Source organism: Vombatus ursinus, unplaced genomic scaffold, assembly GCF_900497805.2.
Source record: "Vombatus ursinus unplaced genomic scaffold, bare-nosed wombat genome assembly UNPS02009824.1, whole genome shotgun sequence".
In the NCBI taxonomy this organism is placed as follows: domain Eukaryota; kingdom Metazoa; phylum Chordata; class Mammalia; order Diprotodontia; family Vombatidae; genus Vombatus; species Vombatus ursinus.
Window position 1 is genome coordinate 1,972,855 of NW_020949602.1, and position 17,766 is coordinate 1,990,620.

The following is a 17,766-nucleotide window of genomic DNA, read 5'->3' on the forward strand; positions in this document are numbered from 1 at the left end:
TGCAACGGGTACCATCTTTACTTCAATTCCACCCTTTCCGTCCCCTCTTCTGTACCATCTCCTCTGTTAGAATGTAAGCTCCTGGAAGACTTAGCACAGTGTCGAGCACACAGTCTGCATTTAATAAATGAAGACTGATTTGACTGGATACAAGATTCAGAAGGAGAAAGAATGAACGCCAGAAAATTAAACTCAAGTTACCCTGTTACAGGAATTATTAGGAGAGGGAGGGAGGGCTCAGAAGACATTCATGGGGCAAGTGACATAAAGAAGCTGGTCTAGTTTTGAGAGGAAAAAGGAAAGGAGAAGAGTTAGGTAAAAACAGAGAGGGAAGTGGCCTGGGGTGAAGAGCAGGAGGTGGGCCTACAACAGAGAACGTTCACATTGGGGGTTGGGGAGGAGGTGCACATGGACGTGAGCCTGGGAATAGGCTGCACTGGGAGTATGGGGGTGGGGTGGTGGGAATGACCTTGGGAGAAACCCTTTTCTGAGCAAGGATCATGCCTCCCAGAACCAACATTGCCTACACCACAAGAGAGGACGACCAGAACCCACAAGGTTACAGGAAATGAATCCTGAGAAAGCACAAAATAAATGATCTTAGGACAGGTAAGAACTGACTGTGAAGATCTGGAGGATGAGCAGGTAGGAAACTGCATCCCACCATACCACGGTGCTTCCTTCATCAACTGAGCTGTGAGGGTCTCATCAAAAAAAGACTTCAAAAATAAAGTAACAAAGGAGGAGGAAAATGGGCATGATATGTGATTGTACTAACAGATAAATGAGGCCTGGAACAGAACATAAGTTTTGTCCACTCGAAGCTCTACCCAGAAGGAGCTGCATAAGGAGAATAAAGACCAGGTAAGCAAACAACCCTGGATGGGCAACTCGATTTCAGGAACAGACTAAAATACCAACCAAGAAAGCAGAAGAAATAAAGAGGGAGAAGTAAAGGAATATTTCTTAGAAAAGAGTGAACAAAGAAGGTTTCTCAAGATAAGAGGATAAAGTGGGGTGAAGGGAAAGGAAGACTTTGAACTACACCCTTATGTGGGTTAAAGGAGAGAGTAAAAAGAGAAAAAAAATTTAAAAAGGAGTTAAGACAATAATAATTTAAAACCTAGGCTAGAATAGGGAAGCAGGAGAAAGGAGAGAAAACCACAGGAAAAAAACTAGGATCAAATTAGGATAAGCAATGTTATGAGCAGAGACCAAGTACTGATTTGAAGAGGAAGTGAAATACCAAAGGATTAAATGAAGGAAAACCCAAGTCTAACAATTACAGCTTTAAATGCAAAAGAATTTGACTCTCCAATTAAAGGCAAAAAACAGGATGGGACAGAAAACCCAAACCCAACAAACATCTACAACCAAGAAACACATTTTAGAAAAATGTTTAAAGGATGAAGCAGGAACTAAAACAAAATGTACTATATGCCAGGTGATCCAAAAGCTGTCATTTCAGACATAGCAACATAACAATGTCAAGAGGGACAGGCAGGGAAACTGCACTACAGGGAATGCACCAGAGACAATGAAAACGGTTTTAACTGCATAGTGCCTAAATTCATTTTTAAAAAGCTAACTGACTTATAAGATAACACATACACCACACAAAAAAAGGGCTTCAGTTTTCTCATCTGCAAGGCAGATTATAATAGTGGCACTCACTAGACCACTGAGCTGCTGTGAGGAAAAAACTTGGCAGCTGTGAAACAGGTATTTATAGAAAGGTGAGCAACTGGCATTACGTGCAGCTCCCTGGCAGTGTCCCAACACAGCCACGCTGCTTGGTGGTTTTATCCGACCACCTGCCAGTATCCCTCTTCCCCTTCATGGCTTTTTCTCAATCCTCATCCTCCTTGATCTCTCAAGCAGCCTCTGACACTCCCGAGAGTCTGCTCAATGGCTTTTCTTTAAGCTGCTCTTCCTTGGTTCTCTTCCCGTTGGTCTGATTCTGATTCTTTCCTTCTACTCTGCCAGGCCAGGTAACCCTAGGTCCAGGGATCCTTTCCCCTTTTCTCTATACCAAAGGTCCTTACCTTTGTAGTCTCTGAGCTTTTTAAATAACAGTGTATCAATATAACGAGTTTCCTGTTACCCTACACATTTTATTTTATGCATTTGAAAACAACTCAGAGAAGGGGTCCATGGGTTTCACCAGGGGGTCCACAATATCCAGAAGACTTAGTACCTTTACTCTATTCTATCTTACACCATGTCTATGCCAATGATCCCCAGAGAGATCTCTCTCTCTCTCTCTCTCTCTCTCTGGAGAGCACCACCATCCTTCCAGTCCCCTGGGTCAGCTTTGCCTCCTTTGTCCTCCTACTCACCTCACATACCCAAACAGTTACCAAAACTACTTTTTCCACCCTTCACAGTTTCTCATATAAAGTGTTTTTCTTCTCAAGTGAGGTCTGAACACGTCACCTCCTTACTGAATCAACTCCAGGGCCTCTCTATTACCCTCAGGCCCAAATATAAGGACCTCTACTGGTACTGAAAATTCTTCATAAACTGGACTCTTGCTATATTCTGGTTCATACTTTATTTCCATCTACCCACTCTACAATTTAGCTATCCTGATTCATCTCCTTGCAGTTCCTTTAGCACAGTCCATCATAGACCCTCTCTGTGCCTTTGTCCTGGCTGTGCCCCACACCGGAATGCCTTCCCAAATCACCACTGCCTCTTAGCTTCCCTGGTTTCCTTGCAGACTCAGCTCTGATCCCATGTGTCCCAGGATGCGTTATTCAGCTGCCTCAGCTGCACGTCCTCCCCCTTCTGAGACTCTTCCACGTAGTCTATAAACACCTTTATATACCTAGTTACCTACATCAACTACCCACTTTGGAATGGGAGCTCCTTAAGGGCAAGGATTATTTCTGCCTTAATCTGTACTCCAAGAATGTTGGGCAGTGCCTGGCATACAGCAAGCACTTAATAAATGTTTATTGATTGAGAGATTCACTATCCATGGAAAGGCTGCACCAATATGATAAAAATGAGCACACCACCTAAATCCATTTACAGATTCAGTGCTAAAACAATCAACCTACCAAGGGGTTGCTTTATTGAACAAGAAACAAGAAGATTCAATGAGAGAAACAAAAATTCAGTAGTTTTAAGGAGAATAATGAAAAAGCATGAATGGAATGAAAGGAACCTACCATAATGAAAAAGCATGAATGGAATGAAAGGAACCTAACATTAACGGATATCAATAAAATAACACTTTTCAAAACTATCAATACTGGTTAAATTGGAAAGATCACTGGAACAAATTAGCCAAGCAAAATCTACCAGTAAACAACCCAGTGTTAGATAAACTAAGAACATAAACTGAAGGGCAGACTCTACATGAAAAGAATTCTGAGGAAAATTGGAAGACAATTTGGCAAGAATTAGGCTTACCTCAGTATCTTGTACTCTAGACCACAACAGCTCAAAAACAGACATGTGAATTACATACATATTTTTAAAAAATACATGAAAACAAAAGAAAATATAAGACAATTATCTATGCTATCTATCCAAATATGGTTGGGGGAGTATTCTTAGCCAAACAAATGATAAGGACGACCATAAAACAGAATATTTCAATTACAAAATATTCAATGCAGCTAGAGTAAGAAATTGCCACAAGAAAAATGCTTACGTTAAAATTTGATAAAAGTCAAATGAAGGAATGAAAACGAAGCATTCAGTCTATACAACGGATAGGGAACACAAACAGAAAAGTGAGACAGTCCCTGTTCTTGAAGTTCATAGTCTAATTTTTTTCCCAGAAGGTGAGACATTTGCTGAGACTTGAAGAAAACCAGGAAATGGACAAAGTTCCAGACATATAAACACACAGAGCAGGGAGATAGGGTTGGGTTCAAGGAAGAGCAACGAGGCCAGTGGAGCATAACACTTTGCACACAGTTGACATTCAACAGAACTTTACTGAACGAATCCTTCCTAGGAGCCTGCCAAATGGATGGGGTACACTCAACTAATGGGCAGGCTAAGACTCTGAATTATCTTTTCTCCCCACAGACAGGAACTAACTGGTAGGCAGCACTGGTCTCCACAAACGATTAAAACCAGAGGAGTATCTCCAGTTCACTGGGTCTCAACCTTCTTCGGCACATGCATGCAGACATGGGAAAGAACCTTTCTAGAGCTAGAACCACCCTCATTTTATAGGTGAGAAAACTGAAGTTCAGAGAAGGTAAGGATTTGATTAGGACGATAAGGCATAGACAAGTTATAATGGACAGTGGTGAAGGGAGGCCCACACCAATAAGAGACCACTCTAATCTTTCCCATTTACTGGGAACACAGTAGGCATTAAATAAGTACTTACTGGCTGCAGACCTAATTCCTGGTATTGCTATATAGTAGGGTGCCCATTTGGATACCTGTTGAAATCTGGGCAGTGAACATTCTTCATCCATTAAGTTGAGTTTTTTCTGCGTGGGAGGATGAGCCAAACTCCTTTGGATGACTATTCATCTCTTCCAGAAGTTTTGCAACGTCCTGGGGTTTAATTCAATTAACACAATGCCATTCACAAACAGGAGCATGTGGTGGACATCACTATCCACAGGGAATCCCAACTCAAGTTGGATTCTGCACTGCCTCTCCTCCACCGAAATGGAGAACCCTTTTGACAAACATTAATCTCTCTGTTTTATGCTTTACTCGGTGGTCCTTAACAGGTCACTGAATAGGGCTATTTCTGTTAATACATCTTCCAAGGAATCTTGGGAGGCTCTCGACATATGTATAGGAGACACATTGTTCTAAATACTTAGTAAATAACTACATTATCTTATTGAAGTATTCAAAAAGTATAAGCATGGTGGTGGGGGACAAGGTGGAGATAAAGGAATTATTCCTACTGAACAAACCAAATGAATAAGATTTGGATACAAAACCCTTTTCAAACTGAGCTAGAGAAGAGCAGCAACAACAATCTAATGAAATTGAGTCAACTGATCTCAATGACAATAAGAAATTCCACATTGATTTCCAAACAATTTTTCCAAAAATTATTAATAAAAAAATTGTAAATTTTGTGATGTAAGCTTAGAAGCCTATTCTGCTTTTTTTTTTTTTTACTAAATGTGTTCACAAGACAAGGCTTTAATTCCATTTATAACAACTCATCTCTGTGAATCAAGATACTTGGTTCTATTCTCAATCAAATCTAAAGAAACAAACTGAACACGATACACGGGCATCTCTTTCAAAAGCTCTATCAAGAATAAACTATTAGTCGACAAGAAACAAATCCAAGGGTCTGACTAATTCATTTGATAGTGTTCTGATAAACATTTAACAATTTTACATTAAAAATGTTATGCACTAAGTTTTTTTTTTTTTTGGCTAGGCAATGGGGTTAAGTGACTTGCCCAGGGTCACACAGCTAGTAAGTATTATGTGTCTGAGGCTGGACTTGAACTCAGGTCCTCCTGAATCCAAGGCCTGTGCTCTATCCAATGCGCCACCTAGCTGTCCTCTAAATTTTCAATATGAAAAAGTAGTCACTTTATCAAACTCTAGAATTTATTTCCTTTCATGCCGAATAGGGAAAATGGGAAGATTTACTGAGAAAGTTAAAGTCACGAGCCACGGTTCCAAAAAAGGTTGAGAACCCCTTCCTAGTGAATTCAGTATCTGTACTGGATAGAAAGTCAGTGACAATTCTAAACAAGGTTCCACAAAGCCATGAACAAACAGCATGAACTAAAGCCATAAGGACGTTAATGAAATAAAAATGCAAGTCTACATGTGGTCTCTCCCTTTAGACTGGGAGCTCCTTAATAGCAAGAATGTCTTTTGCCTTTCTTTGTATTCCCAGTGCTGAGCACAAGTACACAGTAGGCACTCAATAAATGCTTGATGACTTAACTTTGCAACAATACACCACGGAGTTCACCCACAATAGATATTTAACTGTTAATATTTTCACAATGTGTTAAAAAAAAAAAACTTAGGAAGAAAATTTTTGTAAATAGCTTGTCAAGAATGAATATGACACACTTAATAACAATTCTTAAGAATAATTAGCAGCTTACATTTAGAAAAGGGACCAAAACTTCTGTCTTTGTTCGGATGCTGTTGTGAATCTCTGAACGAACAGCCAGGGGAACAAAGACCTCAGCCTGCTGCTTTGTTTTTTCTTAGAGTGATCCCATCATAAGGAAACGAGGTGCTCCCTGCACAAGTCCAATGTTCTGTACAACTGAACGACTCCCCTTCAAATGCCAATCTTTTTCTTTCTATAAACCTTCTATAAACCATTCTGGATAAAAGCGGCTAAAACTGGAAGAGAAACAGGTAACTGGAAAAGAATCTTTGCAGCAAATTCCTCTGATAAACATCGTATTTCCAAGATCTATAAGGATTTGGTTCAAAATTTGCAAGAATAAGAGCAGTTCTCAAAATAACAAATGGGCACAAGACACGAATAGGCAGTTTTCAAAGAAAGAAATCTAAGCTATCAACAGCTTTATGGAAAAAACGCTCCCCCAAACTAATAATTAGAGAAATGCAACTCAAAGCCACTCTAAGGTTCCACCTCATACCCATAAGATTGACAAACCTGACAAAGACTAGAAAGGCTGTTAAAAAAAAAAAAAAAGGCACATTTGCACACTGTTGGTAGGATGATGAACTGGTCCAGCTGTTCAGGAAAGCATTTTAGAAATATGCCCCACAATAGCTATTAAATTGTGCACACTCTTCGTTTGATCCGACAACATCAACAGGCCTAAACCCCAAAGAGGTTGAAGAGAAAGGAAAAGTCATTTTTGTAATGGCTAAGAATTGGAAACTTGGCGACACAGTGGATTAAGTGTTGGCTTCAGTCACAGAGACTTGAGTTCAAATTCAGTTTCAGATACCTCTTAACTGTAACCCTGGGCAAGTCACTTAACCTCTATCTGTCTCAGCCTCCTCATCTGGAAAATGGTGATAACAGTAGCACCTACATCTCAATGAGATAATAATTGTAAAGTGCTTAGCACAGTTGCCTGGCACATAGTAAGCACTATATAAATGTTAACTATTACTATTATTATTTCTATTATTATCTCAAAGGTTACCCATGCATAATGAAATGGCTTAAATATAATGGAATACTATTGTGCCCTAAGAAAAGATGAAAGGGATGGCTTTAGAGAAACCCGCCAAGACTTGCATGAAGTGATGCAGAGTGAACCAGAAAACACTTTTTATAATAACAGACCAACCACTCTGAAGGCTTAAGCACTCTGATTAGTGCGATGGTTACACAGGTGTGCAGAGGACCACCTCCTGAAGGGAGATGGTTCAAGATGCAGAACAAGATACATGTTTTCAGGAAAGACCAAACCAGGGCTGTGTTTCCTATGATTATTCCTATTTGTTACAAGGGTTATGTTTTCTTATGCACAATGTCCTTTCCTGGTAATGTGGCCATCTTCATGCCTATTCAGTATTGTACTGAGCTATAATACAATGATAGCTTCGGGTCTCACTTCTAAACAAGTTTTCCCAAACTTACTTGCCATGGAACATTTTGAATTTTAAATGCATTAAAAGATCCCATAAATGCTACTTGGAAGCTAGGAATGGGATAGGGAGAGCACAAACATGGATATAAAATATCCCGAGGATAAAGAAGATATCCTAGATGTGAGAATGCAAAGCATTTAACCGTATTTTTATTTTTTTTAATTCCCCAAGAACATTTTTGATAATTTTGGATGTAACCATGTTAGCGTCACAACTATCTGTTCTCTAAGCACAACACCTCAAGCTCATGGAACCACTTGGGAAACACTACTCTTCACCTATGGCTCTAAACCTTTGAGTAGAAGGCTTCCTTGGGAATCTCACAGCCCCTGCTTGTGTTAGCAGGTGTATTTAGAACCTCCTGAGAAAATGTATACTGAAAATAAGTTATGAGGAATTTAGGAACTTTTCAATGACTGAGTACTTTCTTAATCTAGGCAGCCTCTGCCTTGCAATGAATCCATGGTGCCCATCCACGTTGGCAGCTCCTGCTTATTAAGCTTGTTCATGTGTTTGGAGGAGGGCTCTTGGCATCTTCTAACACACTCAGGAAGCAATTCCTCATCAGGAATATTAATCCCTACTTTTCTAAATGTACCTTTCTGAGGTGTTAGAAGAACTGCTCCTGGACTTTACACGTATGTCCCACGTATTATCGGCTGCCTTCAGTCTGTTTGCTGCATCTTATCTGCTGTGCGTCAGGCAAACAGATCGGGAGGTTGACAAGTGTTTTTTTCTCTACAACAGTAGACAGCAGTCCAACTTTTACAGTCTGCAAACTTGTTTTTCTTGGTATTTTGATAACCTTATTTCAGGGTAACTAATATTCCTTGTAATCTGTTTTATTTTATGCATTTAAAATGTTGTTGTGAGCAGGGGTCCATAGGTTTCACCAGAGTAGTGGCCAAGAGGTCCAGCACACAACAAAGGTGGCCTCACTCTGCTTGAGTCTGGGAACTGTGACCATTACTTTGTTCAGAAACCTGTTCTTCTCCCAGCCGCTCTTACTTCCAAGTTCTCAGCCCACCGAGCTAGGTAAATGAAGCCTGACCAGTCAATTGGGATATCATTGTAGCACAATCTTTGCAAAGAAGGAATAAGATCCTCAGCCCAAAATGCTGATGCACTAAACACAGCTAAGTCTGAGGCCACTCTCCTCCTCCACAGCCGGTCTCACATCAGACCCTGCCCCCTCAAGTTCAAGGCCTCCACACCTTAACAAAGGTATCCCCAGGCATGGAAGCATCTCTCTCCCGACTCCCAGAATCTCGAGTTTTCTTCCAGACCCAGCCCAAGCTCTCCCTTCTCAGCACCCCCCTCCCCAAATCCCAGTGGTTTCTGCCTTACATGTATTTTGTACATACCCCTAAATGTACAATGTCAGCAACTTGAGAGGAAAGACATCTCATTCTTGCCTTTGTATTCTAAATGTTTAGCCCAGTGTCTGGTACCTAGTAGGCTCTTAAGGGTTTGGTTGTGACCATTAGCATCATTAGTTCATACTTGAAAGGGCCTTTAGACTTCATTAAGTCCAACCCTCTCATTTTACAAAGGAGGAAACTGAGCTCTGGAGAAGGGATGTGCCAGCAAACATCTAAATCCAGGACTAATCCATTACACTACCCAAGAACATGCAAAGGAAAACCACTTCCTTCATATGTAACTTAAAATTCATTTTCACTCTTCTCTCAAAGCAGCCAGCTACATGAGACTCTGGGGCAGAGCCATAAAAAGAGGAGATACTTTGTGATCAGGGAGAATCCAGAGGGGGAAGAGATTTGGCCAGCACATCCAATCTAAGCCAACAAGCCTTACGTGGGTGCTGGGGAAACAGAAAATCAAGAACAGGCCCTGCTATTCACAAGGCATTCACATTCTACACCTAAGCTGAGAATACAGACCCCCTCCAGCCTATTTCCCAGAGTCTTCTCAGCCCCAAACCTGCCTCCCCAGGCCCCCATCACCAAACACAACACCCTTCTTCTCCTGCTCAGCATGTACGCCTAGCCCTGGCCCTCTCTGTTCCAGCCCCATGAGTGACGCTCTGCCTCAGGGTTTAGTCCAGATTCTGGCCAACCCTCTGAGATTTGACCCAAACCACACTGCATGCTGTTCACTCACTGTCTCCCCCATTCAAAGGGCCAGGGACCCCCTTTTTGCCTCTTTTTAGCCTCACACTCAGCACACTGCCTGGCACACTGTAAGGTTTTAAAATGCTTACTGCTTAAAAGCTTGCCTAAGTAATACTAAAGCCATTTTTCTAGTGAATTTTGCTGTCTATAGATAGACCTAGATCATTAAAAATTTCCTTCTTTTATTCATATGAAACCCTGTTTGACAAAATCTACTTTAAAGCCGTTTAGATACACATGCACCATAACAAGCTAGGGAATAAATGTACTTTGCAATAAGGTCTCTCCACAGTAACTTTCTAAGCTTTCCACAAAATACTACAGGATCAAATGAGGTAACAGATGTAAAACGTTTGGCAAATCTTAAAACCTACATAAATGCTAGCTATTATTGTTGGTGTTAGTTATTACATCCTCTAGGTTTTCAAGAGATCAAATTCTTAGCCATCTCTGCTTCGGCTAAGATAGGAAGGGGCTTATGGTGCAGCACGAGGAACTGACCTAAGGAGGGCTACCGTTAAATATTCGAGCGGATCAGCAGTGAGATCACCGTGGGAATCACTAATCACAGAAGTGAGTCTTAGTGGGCTGAATGAAATCAGGGAGCAGAGAGATGAGGCCCTAGTCTCTAATGTCCGAGAACGAGCAAAAATCATAAAATAAGTAGCAAAACACTGTCTAATTAGTGATTTCATTTGCATTCATTTTCCCCTAAAGGAATATGTGTGTGTGTGTATGTGTGTATACACACAGTTCAATATACAAACATACACACACATCACTGGAGAGCATCACTCTCCACTAACGTCCTCCTCCGATACCTCACTGTGGTACAGAAGAGCCCCTGCATATTTCACGGCTGTGCCGATGGGGTTTAGGCTCTCCCAGGTCTTTTAGACAAGATGTCTGTTGTCTTAGGGCTGGCCTCGCTGCCAAATTCTGAGAGCAGCAGCAGCTGCCCGAGTCCACAGAAGTGCTGGGATTCAAACAGTGGAGGGAACATCCACAGACCAACTCACAGCATCATGCTTTCTAGTCCACTGCAGTACCTGGGCAAACACAGAAGGTTCAATTTTCTTCAGTTTGCCATGCCTGCAATGCAGAGGGGGGCGGGGCAAGGGATACAGGGGAATACACCAGCTCTCTTTAAGGATAAAAGATGTGTTATACAGAAGAGGGTCAGACTTCAGAACGATGCAAAAGTGGGACAGACAGTCTTGGAGCATCGCTGGAGGTCGAAGACTCATGGTATCTGAGACTGGGAGGCGGAAGCCACACAGAGGGAGTAAGTGACCGGCCCGGGACCCCCAGGGAGCGACTGCCTGATGTGGCTCAGCTGGGCGGCAAGGGGATTCTTGTTCTCCCTACTGACTGGACTGGATGGCTGCGGGTCCCTTCCACCCCTTACATTGTTCAAGTCTGGGATTCTCGTTCTACAACATCCCAAATAACAAAAAAGTCTCCCCATTTTTAGATGACTACCCATCCTACCCCTGACAAGAAACCCATCACCTTAAAGCAGATCATTTCACTTCTGGATAGCTCTCAATGTCAGGAAATCCTTCCTTTCACAGAGGTAGCTGGTGGCGCAGTGCATAGAGCACCAGGCCTAGAGTCAGGACGACCTGAGCTTTGACTACCTGAGTAACCCTGAGCAAGTTGCGCCAGCGCTTCCTGCCTCAGTTTCCTCAACTGTAAAGGGAGATAATAACAGTACCTTACCTCCCAGGGTTGTTGTGAAGATCTAATGTAAAGAGCTCAGCACAGTGCCTAGCACCTAATGGTGCTTAATAAATGTTCCCTATCCCTCAAAACACACTGTGCTGAAGTCTGCTTCTAACTTTACAGAGATATCAAGCTTTTACCAAGTAATTAATTGTAACTGGGGGGGGAAGGGTAAATAAAAAAGAAACAGAAAATGAAGTCCTGACTCTCAAGACTGTACGACCTGGGGAAAAATATAAAATATATGCAGATGAAAATCACTGCAAAGTAATATCCCAAAGCATAAAGTCTCATAATATCAAATGAATACTTTGAAGTAATGAGTTAACAGAATATAAGTATGAAGTTAAAGAAATAAGCTTGCGAAGCTATCCAAAAATTAAGGAATAGCGGAGGAAGTTGTGGTGTATGATTGTGATGAAACACTACTGTGCTTACTACTGTGCATGAGAAACGGGGAATTAGATGATTTCAAAGCAACATGGAAAGACTCACATGAAATGATGCAAGAGCGAAGCGAGCAGAAACAGAAGAACAATTTATACTACAACACCAACAGTAGAAAAATAAACAATTTTAAGTACTATTGTAAACTAAGAAAGAACGAAATGAGCAAAACCATATCAATTTGTATAACACTGTTCAAAAAAAACCAAAACTACTTTGAAAGCCATAAGAACTATGGTCAATATGGTGACCACTGATAATTCCAGGGGCAGCTAGGTAGCACAGTGGATAGAGCACCGGTGCTGGAGTCAGGAGGACCCCAGTTCAAATCTAGCCTCAGACACATAACACTTATTAGTTGTGTGACTCTGGGCAAGTCACTTAACCCCACTGCCTAACAAAAACAAAAACAAAACAAAAAAGATAATTCCAGGGAGCTAAGCATATACCTACCAAAGGCCATGGATGACCTAAAGACAATTGCTTTAGGCTATGGAATGAGACACTGTTAAAATACTTATTTTTCTTTTTTTGTTCAACAGGGTGGTAGTGGTGGTAGAGAAAAAATAGATTTCTGTCAACCTTTTTTAAACAGTGAGGTGGGAAGGGGGTACTACAGATGTGAAACGTCGCAGGAACTTTCAGATAAATTCCCTCTATTGTTAGTTTTGCTTAACTGTTTTACTTTGTCATAGGAGACCTCTTGCAAAGTGGGAGTAAACTAAATGTTTGTAACATAAAAGCAAAACATCAATTTTTTAAAATAGCATGTGACAGAGAATTTTAATAAAAATAGTAAGATACAACCCATATCACTGATAACACACTTGGGAGTGTGAATGACTACTGCTGTTACACATATTAGCATTACAAACAACCACTATGAAATGCAGGAAAATTTGGTAAAAATTTATGTTGTCAATATCCTCTTTACTGCATTTCCTTCCTGATATGTACAATGCATTCATTACAACCTTCATCTTAATCACTAAGATTAAGGATACCAATCTAGCCTGTCATGAATGTATTAAGATATGGAACATAATCATCTCCAAAGAATTAAAAATGAGTATCACACAAAGAGTGCGATGGAGAAAGCAAGCTACCAGATACAAAAAATCAGGAGCCTTGCAGCACTGGTGAGTGTTCCCCTGGCACCCTAGACATAGCAAACCTTACAAAGGCTCACTAGTACAAGCTGAGATCTTCACCAGATGGAAGACCAGATCAGGGACATCACAGCTATGGGGACGTAGGACACAGAATTTTGACTCTTTGCCAAATGTATGCAGTTATTCTGGCCTCAATAAAGTGAAGGTTAACTTCCAGATACTTAATTGTTTAAAACAAAGCCTCAAATCATACCAGACTGACTTACTCAAGTAGCTGCTTGGGTACTAGCAGAAACAGAGGGGCATTTCATAGTCAGAATGAAGCCTCAGGCACCAATCTCTAACACAGTAAGAAATAAGAGGCCCTTCTCGTGACCAGCCACGTCTTCATTGCTCTTTGGGCCCCACTGATGATGTTCTCCCCCGAGTGTCCCTCCCCCTCCCCAACAGCCCTCTTTCTGGTCTCCTTTTTATGTGTTGTGTTCCCCCATGAGGGCCAGAACTGAATCTGTATCAGTGCCTGGCACACAGTGAGTGGACCTAGCTTCCCCTCTCTGGGCCTTGATCTTCTCGACTTTAAAATGAAGAAGTTGGACTTGGTCATCCTTTAGATCCCTTTAGGCCGAAAAAGAAAAAAACCATATTAATTCTAATTCTACTTAATCACTCTTTGGTTTAATGGGTTGGACTCTTTGTTTTGAACACAATCACTTCAGGTTTACACTTGAAGGTATATAGTTTAAGTGGCTTTGAATAACATATCATGCATTTGCAGAAACAAAAAGGACAGATCATATCCTAAGCACAGCGCACTGAACACTGGGACTGGAGCCAGGAAGACCTGAGTTCAAATCAAACCTCAGACACTTTCTAGCCTTAGGTAAGTCACTTAATCTGTTTGCCTCAGTTTCCTCATCTGTAAAATGAGGACAATAACAGCACCAACGTCCCAAGATCAAATGACACAGTTGTAGAAAGTCTTAGCATGGTGCCTGGCACATAGTAGGTGGTCACTTTAGCATGTCCTTTGTCTCTTTTGTACATGGGGGTCCCTAAGGAAGTGATGGACTCCCTGTATTAGAAAAGGGTATTGGATCTGGAATCAGAAGACCCAAGGTCAACTCTTAGCTCTATTCCCCACTACCAGCGGTGACTGTGGGCTTCCCCATGTCACAGGGGTTCAGTGAGAAGAGTGTTATGTAAATGTGAACTGCTGTAAAGATAACTAGCTGGGAGATGAAGTCTATACCTCTCCTCTGGAGCTATTCTACCTCTAGGGACTCATCACCTTATACTGGAACTGAAGCCACTTTCTCCCTGCCCTCCTCCTGCCTCCAGTCCACCCGGCCATATGAACCGTCCTAAAACTCAGACGTCACTGTCACTTCCCTAACGGCTCACCTGAACTCAATGAGGAGCTAGCCACAGTGGGCAGCGCCGGTGCGTCCCTCTGCAGCTCCCACGCCCACGGAAGAGTCAGACCTGCCTCTCCCAGCCCAGCCCTATTTCTCTGCCCACAGGGAGCCTGACACACGGCTTCCTGGAGGATCACGTCCAAACTCATCAGCCTAGAATTCAAGGCTGTAGGCGGGAAATTCATTTGATTTATACACACACACTTTTAAATGGATTAAGTAACACAGGTAACAGACTGCAGTTAATCTATCACAGAAAATCATAACCGCTTTTTCAAGGCTGAAGGGGAATTAACTTCTGTTAAAGCCTTGCCTGGAGGCCCCATCATGGACTGGAGGGGATACTGGGAGCTTGAACATTACACCAGTGAAAAATAGCATCAAGGAAACATTTAAAAACACACAGAAAAGAGCAGGAGGAAGTTCAACATGGGACACAGAAGACCAGGAAGCACAGGCTTGTTTACTACTGCGTCAAATAGAATATACGGCTTTTAAAAACCACCAAACTATGCAATTCGAGTTAGCAGATTCCTATGCAGCCTCCCTTTTCTGTTTTCTGTATAATGAAATGAGCATTCCGTCAAGGTTTAAGTTCATAATTTTTAAAAAAGAAAAGAAAGAAAATTTAAAGAACAAAAACACCAGCAAATGACTAGTGAAGGTGAAACACGTTAAAGGCTTCAAAAGTATGACCCTCCTTGGGACAAGCTACCTGCTGCTTGAGGCCGGACCAGACCCACTAGGTGACTAGTTTAGCGCCACATCAGGCACAGGGAGGACGGATTAAACCATGAAAAGACTACAATCTATGGTTGGAGGAGCACCTACAGAAATGAAATCATAGATCCCTGAGGTACTGAAGGAAGGGGAATGAAAAGACGTGATAAAAGGAAAGGTGATCCTATCGCAAAAGGCATTTCTTGTTTTTAGCAAACTGCATACTTACTTGGGCTCCATAGGTACATTCTAAAAAAAAAAAATCTGGTTTTAAAATTTCAACTCTGAAAAAATTAAGGGAGAGAATAATTCCTACTCAGGTTGATGACTTTCAATTTTTTTTTAAAGGTATAGTGGAACATAACAGACCCCTTCTCTCCAGGCATACCCAATCCAGATGGTCGGACTTTTCCAGAACCCCAACCTTGCCCAAGGTACCAGAGAAGATGTCTTGTCTGATACTCCCCTCACCTCCTTCCCCGACCACACTCAAAGTCAGATTCTGCCTCTTCCACCACTTTATGGCTGCCAGGCATCCCTTTCCCTAGCTATAACTGGATCCAAGCTCCACTCTAGTCTAACTATATATAGACCAGTCCAGTCAAAGTCCCTAGCCTTGGTCAGTCCTCCCCACCCCAACCCTGTCTCAGGCCAGACAGGCCCTCCCAGACCTTAGGAGACCAAAGGCTAACCCTTCCCTAAGCAGACTCCAACCCACAGGAGGACAGGATCATGGGATGTAGGGCTGGAAAAGAACCTTAGAGATGGTCCCAGAAACGGAAGCCCAGAGAAGTTATGCAACTTATATGACTGCCTAAGGGCAACTAGGTGGTAGAGAGGATAGAGCCCTAGGCCTGGAAGACCTCAGTTCAAACCAGTACTAGCTGTGTAGCCCTGGGCAAATCACTGAACTTCTGCCTCAATTTCCTCACCGGTAAAATCGTCATCATTATAGCCCTTAGTCCCAAGGCTGTCAGCAAGGATCAAACCAGACGGTTATCTGTAAAGCACCTGGCACACGGCAGGAGCTAGGTGTGTTCACTCCCCCTCCCTTCTCTTTTCTCCCCTCTCCACTTGCCCAAGATCGGTCAGTGGAGGAGAACAGGGCTTGAACAAAGGTTCTCTGATGACAAACCCAGTCCTTTCCATCTGATTCCAGCCCTGACTCAGGCCACAGCCAGTCAGGTGTCTCCAACCCCGGGCATTTCCAACCTTCTCAGAAGTGATGTCTCCAAGGTCACTCAATGCATTAAGCAGGTGAATGCCAATCTGAAGAAGGTTTTCGGATTTTAAACCCAATGCTCTTTACATGATATAAGGGTTGCTGCCCTGTGGACTAACCAGCCATCACCGACAGAACCCAAAGCCACAGCTGGCCAAGGGTCCAACAGGTTTCATTTGCCCAACCTCTGCCGGGTGACCCACTGGAGGCCCAGAAACTCTGTATCTCTGACCTGACCCAGTCCTAGTGCCCCTCCCCAGGCCCATAACTGACCTCTCACTCTGGCCTAATCCAAACTCAGAGACACTCCAGTCCTCCTCTCTTCAGCCCTGTGAAGTCCTCAGCTCAGCTGACCTCAGGAGCCCAGGGGCTCTGAGTATGGAAGGAGTCTTAGAGATCCTTCTTCCACCCTCCTGGTTTTAGAGGCTACATCCAGAAGTTTGTGCGTCCTGCCCAAGGTCACAGACGGAGACTCAAACCAACGTCTTCGATTGCAAACACGGGGCTCTTTGCACGCTCTGATGCCCGCTGATGTCTGCACTGGAATGACCCTCGTCCAGGCCCCTCCGTCTGTGACCAAGCCCAGAACCACCGGGTTTCTGCCTGTTGTCTTCCTCATCCCCCCACCCCGCTGAGCAGCCCGGCCTCTTCCTCCACTGCTAAGCCCAGACCCCTCCTCCCTCACTCCCACTAGTTCCCCTTCCATGGATCAGCGGACTCCTGACCAAGTACAGCCTCACCGTCCATCTTTTGTCCAGACTCACTCCCCATCTCTGACCAGAGACCCTGACCACCCCCAACCTAGAACACAATGCCCCTCCACCTTTAACCAGACCACCCCTCTGCAAGTGCCCAGAGGCCTGGATCTGCCCCGGACTCGGTCCACTCCCCGCCCCTCCCCCACCTTCCCCAGGTGGCCAGAGTCCTTGACCACAGCCAGGGCTCGGCGGCAGTCCTGCGCCCTGGAGCCCCCCCAGGCTCCCTGCATCCCTCCATCCCCAGAGTCCTTGCCCAGTCCGTCCCCCAGCTCTGCAGGGCACCCAGTACGGAGTGCCCAGCCCAGCCCCGTCCATCGTCGGCCGGGTCACCTCCAGCGAGGGTCCGGTCCCGGTCCCGGTCCCGGTCCCGGCTCACACCCAGCGCGGCCCCCGCCCTCGGCTCCTCCCCGCCCCCTCCCCAGGGTCCAGCTCCGCGAACGGCCGGCCCCCCGCCCCTCCCCCTCGGCTCCGCGTACAGGCCCCCCCCTTCCCCGCGCGCCCACGTGCCCCGAGGCCTGAGCGTCCCCCGCCGGGCCCGGGCGCCCTCACCTCGGTCTCCACGACCTCGTGGTAGGCGGGCGGGGGATCGAAGCCGCCCCCGCCGCCGCCGCCTCCGCCCCCGGGCCCGCTACGGGCCGGGTCGTGGCCATGGCCGTGGCCGTCCCCGCCGCCGTCGCCGCG

The 17,766-nt window shown here is 43.9% G+C and overlaps 1 protein-coding gene across 1 annotated transcript in view; it reads right to left on the reverse strand.

Annotated features, from left to right (window-relative positions):
* Positions 1-17,766, reverse strand: part of USP24 (ubiquitin specific peptidase 24) — a gene marked incomplete at its 5' end in the record, with an annotated part of 157,593 nt that extends 139,827 nt beyond the window's left edge. Inside the window, one exon of the mRNA XM_027852728.1 lies at positions 17,635-17,766. Coding sequence (XP_027708529.1) covers positions 17,635-17,766 — 132 coding nt within the window. The remainder of the gene's footprint in view (positions 1-17,634) is intronic.